The sequence below is a fragment of the Zonotrichia leucophrys genome, chromosome 1A (assembly GCF_028769735.1).
Source record: "Zonotrichia leucophrys gambelii isolate GWCS_2022_RI chromosome 1A, RI_Zleu_2.0, whole genome shotgun sequence".
In the NCBI taxonomy this organism is placed as follows: Eukaryota; Metazoa; Chordata; class Aves; order Passeriformes; family Passerellidae; genus Zonotrichia; species Zonotrichia leucophrys.
The window spans coordinates 62,155,152-62,171,866 of NC_088170.1; the positions used below are offsets into that span (position 1 = coordinate 62,155,152).

The 16,715-nt window shown below is 34.8% G+C and overlaps 1 protein-coding gene across 3 annotated transcripts in view; it reads right to left on the reverse strand.

Moving 5' to 3' along the window:
- The window catches only part of CACNA2D1 (calcium voltage-gated channel auxiliary subunit alpha2delta 1), a 375,032-nt gene that overhangs the window by 40,527 nt on the left and 317,790 nt on the right, over positions 1-16,715 (reverse strand). For all 3 annotated transcript variants that reach the window (XM_064702957.1, XM_064702956.1, XM_064702958.1), the window contains exons 14-18: positions 15,282-15,331; positions 13,584-13,673; positions 9,948-10,016; positions 8,333-8,407; positions 6,951-7,025 (exon numbers count right to left, since the gene is read on the reverse strand). In XM_064702957.1, coding sequence (XP_064559027.1) covers positions 6,951-7,025; positions 8,333-8,407; positions 9,948-10,016; positions 13,584-13,673; positions 15,282-15,331 — 359 coding nt within the window. The remainder of the gene's footprint in view (positions 1-6,950; positions 7,026-8,332; positions 8,408-9,947; positions 10,017-13,583; positions 13,674-15,281; positions 15,332-16,715) is intronic.

The window sequence follows — 16,715 nt, forward strand, 5'->3', positions numbered from 1 at the left end:
CTAATCCCTTTATTTCAAATTACCCTACTTTACTGGGTTTACTTACCCATCTATTTTAATCTCTTGCAGCATTACTAGTGGCCCTTTCTCATTTATTTTATTTTGTTGAATAGAGAGGTTAATTGGATAAGTGAAAATCAAATTAATACTAATTGCCAGTGTCTGTCCACAGCCTGTCATGTATGGGGCTCAAGCAGAGGAAGCAGAGGATATGGATCTTTCACTTGATGTCCTGCCTCCAAGAAAGGAGAGAGAAATTTGGGAGAGTTTTCCACCCAATCAGTAAGCTGGGCAACTGTACTTTGCAATTTTACCAAGAGTAAAATACAACACAGGCTTGCTGATGTGAAGTGGGGATAGACTACATTTCAAGATTCAAAAAGGCAGCAATTACAGCCAATTACTTGGGGTTTATAAAAAATAAACCCCACTTTCATTGTCAGCATTGCAGGACTTCCCTGAACACCTTGGAGTTCCAAAAGCATTTCTCTTGACATCAGTACTGTTGCCTCAGTTTAGAAGACGGAAACCTGTGGCACAGAAATACTGAAACCCAAGCTTCCAGACCTAAGGAACGTTGATGATGTCAACCCTCAATTGTGGAGCACAGAGAACTTTGGTGATCTACATGTGTAAAAACCCTGGCCCCACAGGAGTGCTGGAAGACCACTGTAGCCCTGCTGAATAAATTGGACCACCCTCCAGCCCCTGCTCCTTTCTCAGCTGCAGTCTGCATTTACTTGGCCAGAGCCATCTTCCATATGAGTTGTTGGAATCCAACTTTTTTTCTGGCAATTTTGCCTAAGCCCCATTGACTTTATACAGTGTGTGGTGTAAAAATCATCCATCCTCATGACCCAGTAGTTATTTAATGCACTCCCTAAAAGCAAGTGCATTTCTTTAGAACTAGGAGTATGGGGATATATTACTTAACCATTTAAATCTGACAGTTCAGAGTAGAAAAGGAAAAAAAAAATTAAGGGATTTCAGCAATTCTCCTACATTGACATATAGATTAAAGGTGGACTAAAGTCCCTTCCTTCAAAATTATAATTATATTTGCCATATCAGCATTCTCTGGCAAAGCTAAATGACAAATGTACATGTGACTGTTCTATCAAGGAATGCATACATGTTTCATCACGATACATGTATGTACTGGAAGCAAGTAATATCCTGAGCAAATGGTAAAAGATGCCTTCATGTAACAGTCTGGAGTACTAAGAGCTTAACAACAGCCCTTATTTTCAAGATTGTAATATAGAATAGTTCCAGAAGACAGAAGATTATTTCTTCTTTTTCTTGAAGACAAAATGTACATGTTTCTGGCTATACAGAATCATTCTTGTTCTTAACAAGACTTACTGTCTGCTAAAAGAAAAAACAATACATTTATTCTCAGGAAGAGAATATGTACTGAAAAGACTGCAGACAAAGATTCTGGGAATATTCTAAATATTTCTTTAAAATATTTACTGAAAACTTCAAGAAAATTTTTGCATATCTATTTATATATGATTGATAAAACTAGCAACTTCAATATAATGGCATTAATGTATGCTCCCTACTAATTCAAAATTATTCAATTATTGCTCTGCAGTTGCTTTTCCCTCCCAACAAAATCCACACTCTCAAAATAAGTAACAAAAGGCTTAAATGTAAAAATAAATAAAAATTTATATATCTTACATGCAATGGATAATGAATAGCATGGTCAAACCCAAACAGCATGCATGAAGGCATTGGCATGGCAGAGGAGGCATTTATGAAGTTCACATTCCATTCCAACACACAAAGGAACAGAGAAGAAAATAAATGGTAAAAAAAAAAAAGAAAAAAAATAATAAAGCCATCACATCAAATCAAGGTCAATACTCATTTCAAATGATAACCTGGGCTAGTCATAGTCAAGGAGTCCCAAAGACAAAATAGCAAACTTTAATTCTGTAAAAATTCAAGTATGCATTAACTGTTCTTCTTTTTAAGATTTATATTATATCACTTCACATTTCTCATATGATACTTATTAATCACTTTTAATAGGCAGAAAAACCTAATCATGTATAAATGCATTCTTAGATGTGCCTGAGGCACAAAGACAACCACTTAGAGCTAGAACAGAAAATTCCTACACCGCTACTTTAAAAGGGAAGACTAATTCCCCTTTATGTCTCTTTCCCCCAAGAATGTTTATACCAGTATTTGGGCTCCATCATTTTTATTTCCAAGGTTGCCATTTACTGGGGTTTATTCCAAGCCACGAAGAAACAAACTTACAGTTCAGTTTGTTCTTCTCTTTATCCAGTCATGCCTGTAACATGACTGGAATAAGCTCACCACCACCACCACATTCAGCAGCACAACTTAACAAAACAGAACAGAAATAAATCACCAGCAATGAAGCATGCAAACAAAAGGATTGCAATCCATTTTCAGCAGGACAAATAAAGGCAAGGATCTATAATTTCAATGACAACTCATGAAGGAAACAAAGAAAGAAAGAACTGGTGCAGCAACATAAAAAAAAAATTAACTAAAATGTTTTTGTAGTGTGTTTTGGGAGGTTACTTCACATAAATTCTATGGATGACCTTTGCTGTGTTGCAGGAGCTTAGTTCTTACTCATTCCTGCAGTACTAATGAAGACAAAGGCTACTGGGCTTTTAAAAGAATTTTAAAAGAAGTGATGGAAAAAAGTCAGAGAGGTAAACTCAGGAGCATCTGGAGGGGATGGGAGCCCAGAGCTTTTGCAGTGCTGACCTCCCTGGGCAGCAAGACCTGCCTGGCAAACCCAGCAGCAGCCAGAGCACACCATGGCAAGCTCAGGAGACAGGTGTGATAAGAAAACCAAGATTTTTTTATGATTCAGTGCTGATTTCTCCAGTGCACAAACAAAAACTCAGCCCTCAGGTGGCCTTCTACACATGTTATAAACACAGCCACCCAACACTTGGTGAAATCACTGACCTGGATCAGGATTTTACACCATGTTTTACTGGTGTTGCTGTGCAGGCCACAAGTTTTGCATTACAGATTCCCATATGTGTAAGAAATCAAACTTGATATACTGTCTTTAAGTTTATTATTTTTCTAATTATATAGTTAATCTATTCCTTTCATGATTTTTAAGTTTTCATTAAGTGTTTTTTCCTCAGGAATTGCATTACATAAACATGACTAGTTACACTATTCAGGCTAATGGCAGTTAATTCTGTGGAGTTGGGTCTGCTAAACTGAGAAAATTTAGCATACAGATAAATAAACGGCAGATAGAATATATTCCCTACTCTGAATTCTCCAAAAAAAAAAAAAAAAAACCATAAAAACCTGAACAAATCATATTCTGTAATTTTATGCCGCATACACTGTACAATAAAACTTGGCAACAAAGTCACAAGAATTGTCCTCTGATCTTCTCTTGACTTTGGGTTTATGCAAGCAAAGCCAGCACAAGTAGTCTCTTTTTATTTCCAGTCTTCAAATTAATTTCAACATCTGAAGAAGAATTTTTACAGCACGACTCTAATTAGCACCTATTAGTAAAGCATCATAATTTAATGGAATGCCCTCCACTACAGCCAATAGCATGTTTTCTATTATTTAAACAGGAAAGGATGCAAGCTTCATGCTTTGGAAGCTGTTTGTCACAATAAACAGTTCTCTAGTTAGATTTTTTCCTAGTAAGCAGGGCAGAAGCTTTCTAATTATATTTCCAGGTCTATGCATTCTAATGCACTAATCACCTCCATCCAAAGTTACCTGTACATGGGGTCTCCTTTTTCTCAATTTAACTTTTGGTATGCCCACACCAATTTGCTGAAGTAACAAAAAAGCAGTAATTTATATTTTTGCACTATTAGTTAATAGCCTACTTATAGAATGGAATCTGTGCTGTCCAGTGCATGTTTACTACCACAGGCAGAGACTGCCCCTCATCCTGATCATGAGTTCTGAGCTCTCTTCCAGAATTAAACACAGTTTTAGGATAGGGAAACAAAAATCAGACATATGTTAATGTGAACGAAATTAACAGACAGCTCTCCCTTCCACATATTCTGACAGAATAACATATAGAATAAGAATAGTGCACTTTTTTATTTACTTTTATATTTGATCCTAAACTTCAACTCCTCTTAAGTTTCTTAAATAACCCTAAACAGTAAAAAAAGAATATTGGACCTCACTGAAGGCATATGGAGTTTTAGGACTGCCATTAAATGGGTTTTGATCAAAACCATAGTAAAAATGAATAAGATTATAAAGATAATTATCTTTATTATATTATTCATTTTCATATTGAACAGGATAATATTATCTTTAGAATAGATTGAGAAATAGAATTATTTACTGTTTCCAAAATGTAACTAAGATTTAGCTTGTTAATATGTGCTTAATGGACTCACTTCAGTGACTATGTTTGTTTGGTGGTGCATCCACCTGTTCTCTCCCATAACAGTGGGAAAAATAAATGCATATATGCAGACACACACAAAGAAAATTGACAGTAAAACATAAAATTAAGTACTATAAAAAACTTGCTAATTACACAAACATAAAATGATTTAAGCTGTTTAAAACTATATTAAGATGCATATTAAAAGTTTTCTTGTTATGCTTTGACATAATTTTCATATATTTCAGCAAATAAAAACATGATGGGAAAGGTTTAAATTATTTTAATATGCTTTTGAATTTGTTGTTTGTTGACTTTTCTCAGTTGTGCAAACAACTTTACAAACTCCAAGTCAATTTCTCAAAATAATGATTGTGTTGAACCAGTTGTGATTTGAGGAAACAGATTTTCAGAAGGAAAGCAGAAGACATTCAAAAGAAGGAAGAATTGGAAGTGTAAGAAACCCTCACCTCTCCAAAGGTAAAGACGTAGTTATGTTTTATTTTACAACTATTGAAAAATTGCTGGCAAGGAGGGTTAAAATGGTGTTTGTTAATAAGTTAACAGCTACTGGGAGGTTCAACTAAAATTAATATGACATGTTAAAGAAAGTCCATGAATTATGGATACATCTGTCTTTGTCGAGTACCTTAGTTTTAAACTGCAGTTCCTCTATCAGCCTGAATAGCATGCACCACCCCACACAAACTGGGAGTGGAAAAGTCTAGTCTGTGTAACTGTTAATAACAACAATAACAATAATAATTCAAATGCTTAATGTTACACTTAGACATTGTTCTACAACATAACAATTATTACTTATAAAACATCCTGTTTTAAACATACTCTAAATCAAAGTTTTGAGCATTAAGAGAAAACATCTCAGGACTTCCATATCCTTTTAAGAGGAAAATTACACAGAGAAACCATGACAATTAGCATCCTAATAATCCAACTCAGTTTGCCTAGATTTATTTGGGATGAGCTGAGTTTTAAAAAGAAGTTTTTATTCTTCAACGTTGTGAGGCAACAGTGCAGGATAACAGCACATCTGAGATGAACAGTCCATCAGTTTCTTAGAAGATTAGGTCTAAAATAAGACTATTGCATTGCTTCTTTTTACATTACTCCTATGAATGAAAAGACAGTTCAATTTGCATACAAGGGAAAAATAAATAGGCCAATTACTAATAACCTCTAATTAAGAAAAGATTGGGTCATGATGCAGATCTTTGCCTCTGAAGAATTCACAAAAAAAAAAAAAATCAAAATTTCCATTTTTTAAGACATGAGAATCAAATGCAGATAGTCAGAAACTGAAGTCCTGCTCAGTTATGAAGACTATATAAAACCCTTCTTTTCCATGGTTTTCCTTTATATTTTTGAAGTGTCTTTTAAAATAAATCAAAAGGGGTATCTCATTAAAAGTTACAGTCAAGTTATTCTTTCTCTTCTTCAGAAGCACTTTTTTCTTTCTTGTGTTACACACTTGGCAAAAGATTTCAAATGTATTAATTACTGCACCAGGAAATTAATTCAAATATTCACAAAGCTGACTTCTCCCTGAATAAGAATAAAATTAATCACTAAAATATGTAGATGAATGCTTAATTTCTTCTTCTGTCTTTGCCAATTAAAAAAGTTATCTTAACTTTGTCATTTATATAATATAACCTTAAGAATTCAAGAGACAAAGTTCACTGGAAAGAAGCAATTAAAATATGAGAATTTTCAAGAAGTCCACTAAATAGGAGATTGTTTCACATGAAGGAACCTGTCATTAAAACCAAGATCAAAGTTCTGATTTCAGAAAAAAAAATCATCTATTCATGTTGACATTTCTCATCAATGTCAGGAAGTTATTTAAGAAGATACAGACAATGTAGGATTCTCCACAAGGTAAGGACTACAGTTAATGGATAAATGGCCAAACTGAAATATTTGGTTTCTATTTTCCTGAAATTTGATTAGTGTCTTAATTGTATTTAGAAAAAAGTATCATGTTTAAACAAGTTAATCTACTAAAAATCTAGTGTTCTGGGACGGGGTGCTCAGCTAAATCCATCCCAACTCTGAGATCAGGTTTCAGCTCTGGTAAACAAAAAAACAACCAAATAAATAAATACAACAATTCAAGTAAAATACATTGTGTTTTCCTCTGATTTCTTTGGTTTTGCAAGTACAAAAATTTCAATCTTTTAAATGAGAAAGCATCCCAAAAAACAAGTGCACAAAAACTGTTTGCTTCAAGCTTTTTCCCAATGATTATACCGTTTTCAAAATGATATTACAGCTACTACTAATTGTTTTAATGTTAATAGGTATCTGAAAAAACTTGACATGTATAAATATGCATTCAAAATATACATTTTTTTAATTAATAAACAAATTCAATACAAGCCAAAGCTGGTGGATTTGGATGAAACTATATATGCACCACAGATTTTCCTATAACACACAAAATTGAGAATTTTCACTATTGCTGTCTCATACCTTCTGATTTTTTTCTGAAAATATCCCCTTAATATAGAGAAGTAAATTAGAAGGTGCTTCATACCTTTGGTTGGAGATTTGGATGCAGTAGCACATACCCATTAGGATCAATTGCAAAATAGTATCCATTTGGACAAAGCTGAAAGAAAGAAATGAAGTTTAGCATTATATGGTTTTAAGTAATGAAGAAAGGGTAATTAATGGTTTTCAAGAAATGCTCACATTGTGGAAAACACACGCCTCAGGCATCATGAAGTATAAGATTACTAACACAGACAAGATAATTTCTTAATTTTTTACTCTTTTAGGATCATAAACTTGGAGAATGATTTAGGCTGATGAAACCTCTGAAGGTCAGCTGGTACAACCTCTCACTGAAAGCTAAAAAATGAAGTCCAACTTAAAAAATAAAGTCCAACTAAAAAAATCAACTTAGAAGTTGGACTAGGTTTCAATTCTTTGAATACCTCCTGTGCAAATTCCTCAACCTAGGGAAGGGCAGTCTATTCTCCTTCTTCCCTAATTTCAGCTGGAATTTCCATTGGAAATGGAATTTCTAGTTACCTATGCTGGTAGCCTCTTTTTGAGGCAGTGTTAAGGTCCATTTTCTCCAGAATTCCCATTAGCTAACCCTTAGGCTCCTTCATCATCTCAAATGCATCTCAGGTACCAGGTACTGCAGATCCCCAGCCAACTTAGTAGCTCTGCACTGGGCCTGAGTATTTATTACCATTCAGGAAATCAAATCTGGACAGTGTACTGATGCAGATGTTTAGTGCACAGCTGGTTTTAAATGCCATGGCACACTGCTAATTTATGTGCTGTGTGTCCTCCACCATGACTCCCAAGTCCTTTCCTGCCCTTTGAGGCAGCCTGAGCTGTGGTGTGGGATTATTCCATTCTAAATGTAGGACTTCGTGTCTGCCTTCAGTCAAACTTGTGATGTTCCTTTTCCTCCCCAGCTTTTGTTTTCCACAGCACCAGTTATTTTCACAGAAATTCCACAGCTAGATGTCTACATAAATAAATCAATCATATTGAGTAGGATACAGACAGACACCTATATTAAAGAAATTTTCTAGAAAGAGCTGTCCTAGACAAATGGCAAATATTTTCAGCTGAAATGATTGTGTACTCTACATTAACTAAACATTTAACTAAAGAGCCGTGCCTTAAGATACAGGAAGATAATTACTTGTAATACATCCCCCAATGCAAAAGCTGACTTTTACACAGTGCACCCTGATGGACAAATCACACAGTAACACATATATGGCTGGAGAGAAAACCACCAGAAAATGAACAACAATAGAAAGAATATATGAAAAGAAGCCTGCTGGTATTTTGACTCAAATCCAGTCATTGCAGCATGACTTATGAAAGAGCATGCATAGCAATCACACATTAAACATACGTGATGGGAAACCACCAGTGCAAGCAGCTCACCGTAAATCGGGGCGTCAGTTTCTTTATGTCCTCCAAAGAGACATCCACCCCCATTACTCCAAGAATCAGCTGATTCTGGTAAAAATCCAAAATGTTAGTATGTATTAGACATATTTACAATGCAGAATTACTGAACAGTCAGTAAAATTGTATTTTTGCCTTCATGTCTTTTTTGACAGATACATGTGAAGCTGCCTATTTAGTTATGTGCCTATTCTGAATATTTTAAATTATGTCAAAATGATCCAAAATAAATTAATTAAATTTAGAATTTATTATAGAATATGAAAATTATTTCTGAAGATGGATACTGTCCCAGATTAAATATTATATGTAAGAACAAAACAGCTGAAAGCAAAAGTGATGCAATAATATTGCCAGTTATGCAGATACTAAACTAGCAGCACCAGCACTGTGCTACTTTTCATGCTTAGGTTGGGCAGTTGGTAAATGAGACCTCAAAACAATTAACTCTTTGGGCTATAGTATAAAAATGAATGAAAAATATTCCAACACAATAAAAAACCTCAGTGAGTAAAAGAATCATCAGCATTTGAAATCAGGGACTCAGGCAGTACAGTTATTTTGCAAATAATTTATTTTTCTACTACAGAAAAGGAGGGCAGTCATTTACATAGTGCGACCTGAATCCCTTCTGCATAGTAAATAAATTGGTAACATCTGCTGGAGAAGGAATCTTGCAGCCTATAAATATATTCAGGTGGAGATACAAATTGAGCAGATTGGAGTTCTCTTCTTGCTCCTGTGTACTAGATCACGTCTGTTTTACTTCTCAGAATGACATCCTTTGATAATCAGTAGTCTGTCACTTTGAACAAGACTCAGACAATTCCAGGCATTGTCTTGTAGATAAGATTAAGCAACTTTTTTTTTAAAGGAAGCTAAGAAAACTATTCTGAAAGTAAACTAAAGAAATCTGAAAACCTCATTGATTCATTCTATATAATAGATTAGAAACTGAATCAAATAATATTTGGTCTAAATTTCTGTATATTTTGACCTGAATGGAGTACACAAAAGCACAATATTTTACCACACATTGTTCAAGTATATTCCAGGTCTGTTTTTTGTTTTGTGAAGAGGACACAGATTCCAGGTCAGACAGTAATAGGGATGGGCAATTTTATTTATTCAACACTTAGAATTTAATCTAAATATAGTGCTCTTTTCCATTATCATTACTAATTATGTACTAATTTATATTTTCTACATCACTGCCTTTTACCCTGAAATGTCATAGCCTCAGAGATTTGCTAGAAATTTATCTAGACATTATTTCTTAGAAAAGTCTAAATAATATCATCATCTACTTCCCATATAATTGAGCACTTAATGCATTCCCACTGCCACTACGAGATAGTGAAATGTCACATCCTGAAACTCAGAATGACAAAAAAGGTAAAAGAATGCACTGCATTTTCCTGTTCCCAGGAGGTGATCAGGTAAGTGGATATGACCCCTTTGTATCTGATGTACAAGACAATTACACTGCAAAATAATCTATGGAAATACACATACTTCAAGGCATTTAACATTTAATTTAATTTAATTTATATAACTGCAACTATTTTTTGTTTTTGAATGAAAAGCTTACAATTTTCCCATTTTGTTCCCTTGTTAGATTGAAGACAGGCAGAGTTCCTGTAATCACAAGGCCCAGCTCCTAAAAAATAACCAGTAAAGAAGGGGGAAAATACTTTTAGTTAAAAAGCAAATGTTAAGCCATGATATATTAGAACAATGGAAGAATGTGTGTAGCTAAGCAATTACTTTCAGTTTTTGTAAATAACAATTACTTTCAATTTTGTAAAAAAGAAAATAATACTTAACTGACTTGACAAATAGAAAGTTGAAATTATGATTTTTTTGGTCCACAAATTAGTGGGATTATTATATTAGTTTTTAAAAGTAGATGATGGTCAACAACTTAGGATATAGAAGTTTCAAAAAACCTAAATGTTATGAAAACATATTTGCAGCTACAGTATCCATTAAACTATGGAGAAAGAAGGAAGAAAGGAAAGGAAAGGAAAGAAAGGAAAGGAAAGGAAAAGGAAAGGAAAGGAAAGGAAAGGAAAGGAAAGGAAAGGAAAGAAGAAAGGAAAGGAAAGGAAAGGAAAGGAAAGGAAAGGAAAGGAAAGGAAAGGAAAGGAAAGGAAAGGAAAGGAAAGGAAAAGGAAAGGAAAGGAAAGGAAAGGAAAGGAAAGGAAAGGAAAGGAAAGGAAAGGAAAGGAAAGGAAAGGAAAGGAAAAGGAAAGGAAAGGAAAGGAAAGGAAAGGGAAAGGAAAGGAAAGGAAAGGAAAGGAAAGGAAAGGAAAGGAAAGGAAAGGAAAGGAAAGGAAAGGGAAAGGAAAGGGAAAGGAAAGGAAAGGGAAAGGAAGGAAAGGAAAGGGAAAGGAAAGGGAAAGGAAAGGAAAGGAAAGGAAAGGAAAGGGAAAGGAAAGGAAAGGAAAGGGAAAGGAATGGAAGGGAAGGAAGGAAAGGAAGGAAGGAAGGAAGGGAAGGAAGGAATGGAAGGGGAGGAGAGGAGAGGAGAGGGAGGAAGGAGAGGAGAGGAGAGGAGAGGAGAGGAGAGGAGAGGAGAGGAGAGGAAGGAGGGAAGGGAGGAGAGGAGAGGAGAGGAGAGGAGAGAGAAATAGTAAATTTCAATTTGGAGTGATGGTGTTCGTGTTCCCAAGTCACTTTCAGTGTGATGGGGCCCTCCTCTCCTGGAGATGGCTGAATTCCTGCTTTCCCATGGGAAGCAGTGAATTAATTCTCTGTTTTGCTTTGTTTGTGGGCACAGCTTTAGTTTTCCTATTAAACTGTCTTTGTCTCAACCCACAAATTTCCCCTTTGATTGTCTCCCCAGCCTCTCCAGTGGGGGTTTGGGTGATGGCTGGGGTTAGGCCACAACAGGTATATAACACATACAGGAAAAAACAATGGAAAAATACAACAAATAATTCCTCTACTTTTTCTATCATCACTGCTTTGGAGTGGTGTGCAATAATGTCTATCATGGGCTTGGCAAAATCAAGGTCTCCTCTGGTACTGAGGCAACTGAGAAAAGGAATTTGCATTTTTTTGGGAAGATACAAGAAATCTGGTTTTCCTTTAGTACCCTTCACAAATCATACAGAAAATAGGATCCAGAGCCCCATATGTTCAGATAGCCAGGAAAGTTTAGTTTTCCATTCCAAACTGTCCATAGGGAGATTTCTACCTTTTTTAATGTGACTGTTTAATTTTAAACTTTTCCCCTTCATTTATGCTTACTCTCCTTCTATCTAGTTTATTGAGGAGTCTTATCTCTTTTCTCCCTTTGTTTTACTTGAAAAGAAAAAAAAAAAAAGCTAGATCACCATATGAATGCACTGTGGTGTAATCTGTTCTCTCTTTTCCCAGCCCAGTAGCACCTTTTTGAATTTTACACCATCCTTCATGAACTCACATTTGTGTATCAAGTGAAAGGTCAGAGTTAGTAAAGCTACAAGCAAAGTGAAGTGGATTTTGTAGGAAAGTAAGAGAAATAGGGATGAATCAGTAGAGAAGACATTATTTAGAAGAAACATTGAATAGATACATAATGAAACAGGAGGGGGATGTAATATGGGGGATAACACCATCTCCCCAGAAAAAAAAAAAAAAAAAAAAAAGAAGGTAAAGTTAGAAAGGATAGAAAGGAAAACAATTATGAATAAATTTTGCCTAACTAGTAAACCTAAAAGTATCTGAAAATTCTTGGATTATCTTGAAAATGAAGCCAGAGCAACACATAAATAGAATGTGAAGGGACAGGGCTAAAAAAGAGCTGTGAATTACTACAAATACATCCAATTATTTAAGACAGTCTTGAAAGCCAGACTGAAATGAAAGTTCCTCTTCAGAATTTTATAACCTGAATTTATGCACTAATGTGGCCTCATGTAATAGACTTGGCATTACTTTAGTCTTAGCCACAAAAACAGTCACTGGACAGTAAGAACCAAATTATAGGGATGAGTCCTGTAAGCCATATGTGTGTTTGTGAGTATACAATTGTAAATATACAATTTTATACCCACAAGCACACATATGTAACACATGAAGGCAGAAAACCTTGAAGGAAAGACTGAATGAACCCACTGAGTATATAAAGGAACAAAAGAGATGCCTGCAGGTGTCACTTATTTTACTTGAATCAACAGATCTCTATTCCTAGTTACAAATTTATCTTTGGCTTTACAACAGGATATGTACAGAGCATAAGAACTTCTGTCATCACATCCTTTATGTTTCCAGTAAGTACCTCAAAAATAACAAACAAAACATGGTTAAGGAACTTCTGGACATTGAAATTTCAATGAAAAACTAGTTCCTCTGTGTCATGCTCTGTTATATTGACAGTAAAAATTATATGTTGATTAAAAAAAATAATTACAGGAATGGAGGATGTGCATTTTCACATGATGTTACACGGCTACGTGAGCGTGGATAAATACGTGAGTCCAAATCACCATTTTGCAGTAATTTTTGCCGTGTTCCTCAAAAGCAGGTTATTCAGAGCAAGAGATTAGATTTCCTCTAACAATACTTTTCCTCCTGTAGTTTCCTGAGTATGTTTGTTTTACAAGACCAAAGTGATAAATTCAGTACTAAGAAAGCTTTTCATATCTCTTTTTGTTTATATCCCCATTATTTACACTGTCCAATTAAAGGCTAATGAAATCATTACCTTGAGCAAGTAAGCAATTACAACAACCCAAGTTCAAAATTTGTGCAAATACTTAGTAATACTGATAGATATCATTCTGCCTGGAATGTTCTTGGGAAGTAGAAAAAAAAAAAAAAGAGGAAAAACTAAGAATTCTAAGAATTCCTCCACACCAGAAATGTAACAAATGACCTTCACTGCTGTAGGTACAACAATGGAAAGCTATTTGCTTTTTTTTTTTTTTTTTTTTTTTTTTTTTTTTTTTTTTTTTTTTTCTTAAGCTGAGAACAGCAGTGGCCTGTACTTCAAAGTCTGCAGAGAATAAACTGGTTTTATCTGCTAAATTTCAGGTCACTTAGATGCAAGGTGCAAGTAAGACCAGCACATTATAAATAGATCTCTTCCTAGTGGCTGTTCTATTAATCAGTACAGATGTTAGAAAAACAAGAATATCATATTTGGAACAGAAAGAAATTGGATTCGTGGGAAAGCAGACCCACATAGTTACTGACTCTCTAAAATTCTTACTTTAGTAGAGATAAATACAGATCATACCAGAGCATCCAGATAGACATTTGTCCATTGGACTTGTTTGGCTTGCTCTCCAGCTAAAACCATTGGTCTTCCCAAAACATCCAGATATTCCTGTTAAAAAGTGTAATGAACTCATCAGAAGGCAATTATTAGATCAAAGAGCACAAGCTATATTAAAATCAACAATAATTAAATAATAAAAATTAAAATATCAGGGGAAAAAAGGAAATAAAAAGTCACCATTATTACAGGAGAAGCATTTATTTACTTCTTAAAAATTGTACCACAAAATAATTAAGTCTTCAGTTTGCAGTATTTACTGAAGAGGTAATTCCTGTATTCCATTCCCAGTCACACAGACCTTACACACTCTTAACCACCACTCTTTTTCCACATACTGAGAATTACAACTATTTTTATTTAATTGCTAATGACATAAAGAAGTTGCAAGCAGATTACAGAACCATCAACCCAGAAGAAAGAGTGGACAATGGAGGGTGAGTGGTGTAACATCTGGGTATGTTAAGTTCCTAGAGCAACAATTTGTGTAACTTCTATTGGAACAACAAAAATCAGAATTATAAAACCTCTTTTTCCTGTCTTTCTTCAGTTTGTGAGTATGGCAAAAGCTGGTGATCTTATGAGATGTCAGGTTTCTGGACTTATTTGGGAGTAGATGCCATCAAACTTTTTTCAGTCATCAACTTTTTCTACTTGTCTGATCTTATTAGAGATATGTCTTGCCAGACACTGTCTGGAAGAGTTTAACAGAATCAAAGGGTTCTTATTCAAGCCAAAAAAGGATTCTTATTTTCTGCCAAAAAATGTCATGCCTGGCCTTGGAAGGACAAAGAACTGCTGCGATATTTCTCTGCTGTTCTGGACATGTGAGTATCTGGACTTTCAGACAATTGAAAAGAATAATTGTTCTTTTACACTGTCCATCTTCAGTTTGGAATTCATAATATAATCTCAGAGTCCTGTGCCTTTGTTTATCTACCTGCAAGTCTGCTAACATGCTCCTACATCCTTTTTGAAGGAAAGAAGTACAATCTCTTCTGAAAGGGTTGGATCCATCCAGGTACCTCTCCTATAAAGCAGGATTGTGGTGCAGCACCCACATGAGTTCAGATGCTCTAGCAGGGCTATCCCCTCACATACATCCACAGCAGTGACAAAAACCCTCTGGGTCATGCAGAAAGCATGGCAGAAGGTGAACTGTGAATGCCTAGACACTTCATTAAAAATTACTGGTTTTATAGAACTTTATCATAAAATTGCTGTCGTGTCTCAGCAACAGAGTTTGAGGGACCATGTAAAACTTGGAGGAAAGCTGAGCCAGAAGCTCAGTCCTTGTGCAGAGGCCTGAAGGACACAGAGCACTTCAGACACTCCATGGTGTGCCCGTGGTCAGCCTGCTTTGGAGAAGGTGAATGTGAGCAATGCTGTGACCAGGACATGAGCTGCTCTGGGCTAGGGTAACAGGGATAATGTTTGAAACTCTTTCTCTGCAACCACTTGAAATAAAAAGTAGAACATTTTAGGAGAATAATCCCTTTAATGTAGAAGAAAATCTCAATTTTTTAATATTTTCTTAATGTAGTGTATCTTAAAATTTAATTGTTTTTAGCAGAGGTGAAGAGCAAACATATCCAAGAACATATATTACTCCACTTTCTGCGTGTTAAAACTGCATCTGGATTTGGGCAACTCACTTACCTGGGTGTTTATTCTTATGGCTCCAATAGATGGGATTTCATAATAATAACCTAAAATTTGAAACAGAAACAATGCCATTTTACCATAATAGATTGCTGGCCTCTTAATCTTGAGGAATTTCATTTAGCTAATAATTTCTAGTCTAAATTCTATTAGAATTATTATGAATGAAATACTTTTTAGTAGATGCCACCACAATGCATGGCCATATGATGGGTCACCATGTAATTCAGACCAAGGTAGTGATTCTTAAGTAATGACAGTTATAATTTGTTTCTTTTGGCTGTTTTGTTTAAGGCTGAGTTTGTACTCACGAAATCCCAGTTAATATGATGTGCAAGTATATTTAATGTTTATTTTAATATGCTGTGACGGCAACATAATTATAGGCTGAATGCATATAGGAATGTAAAAATAGCTATGGTCTGCCACAAGATTGAATTTATAGTATAAAAATATAAGGCACTCTGTAGAATGAAAAAAAGCTAATGGGTATTTCTGCTACACAGAGAATGCACATCAGAAATGTCTTTATTTAGCACTGATTTTATTGCTCATTTGTTTGAATTAAAAATATTTAAAATACTGTCCATGTAATAAGACTGAAGCCAGGCCCTGAGATCCATCTACAGTCAAAGAAATTTTTAAGTCAGATTGGAAGGAAGAGGCAGAGAATTAGAGAGGTAAACTATTGATATTAGTAATTTCCTTTGCTGTACGCAAAATCTTTTAATTTAGGAAAAAGTAAATAAAACTGCTTCCTTGGATGTGCAAACAAATAATCACAGGAATTTTGTACAGAAGATTACAATCATTCTGCTTCAATAATAAGATGACATAGGTGGTTATGCTTTAAACCAGCTGGTCCTCATTTGTTTTAAAACAATGGAGGTCACATGCACACAGTATTTTGAGATACAAAGATGTTAGTTAAAAAAAAACCTGTTCAAAACATAAATGTCAATTTTGTGTTATCTGACAATAAAATCTGCTCTTCATGGAGATGTAGTATCTTCTGCATGACTTGTCAGCATGCTGAGGGTTTCATGAGGTTGTGACACATATGTATGCTATTCACCCAGGCTATGGATTCTTCTAGTTTGTTTTGTTTGGTTGTTTTTTCTTTTCTTTTTTTTTTTTCTTTCCCTGTATCTATGCCTTTCTCTTGTTTTTGCTTTCTATTACTCTTCTGCCTGAGCATATCTTTATCTCCTTCCCTGCAAGTCCTAATTTTCAAGACCCTTTGTAATCCAGCTCACCTCTCACCTCTTGCTTCTCACCAATTTGTAAAATAGTTTTACATTTTCATTCAGGCCTGAAAATTGCTGTATTTAAAAAATAAGCAAATGTTTGATAAATTATGTATTTTCTACTTATCTCTGTTTGTTTCTATTATTTCTTTTCTATTTTCTGCTATATCTCTATATCTTATGC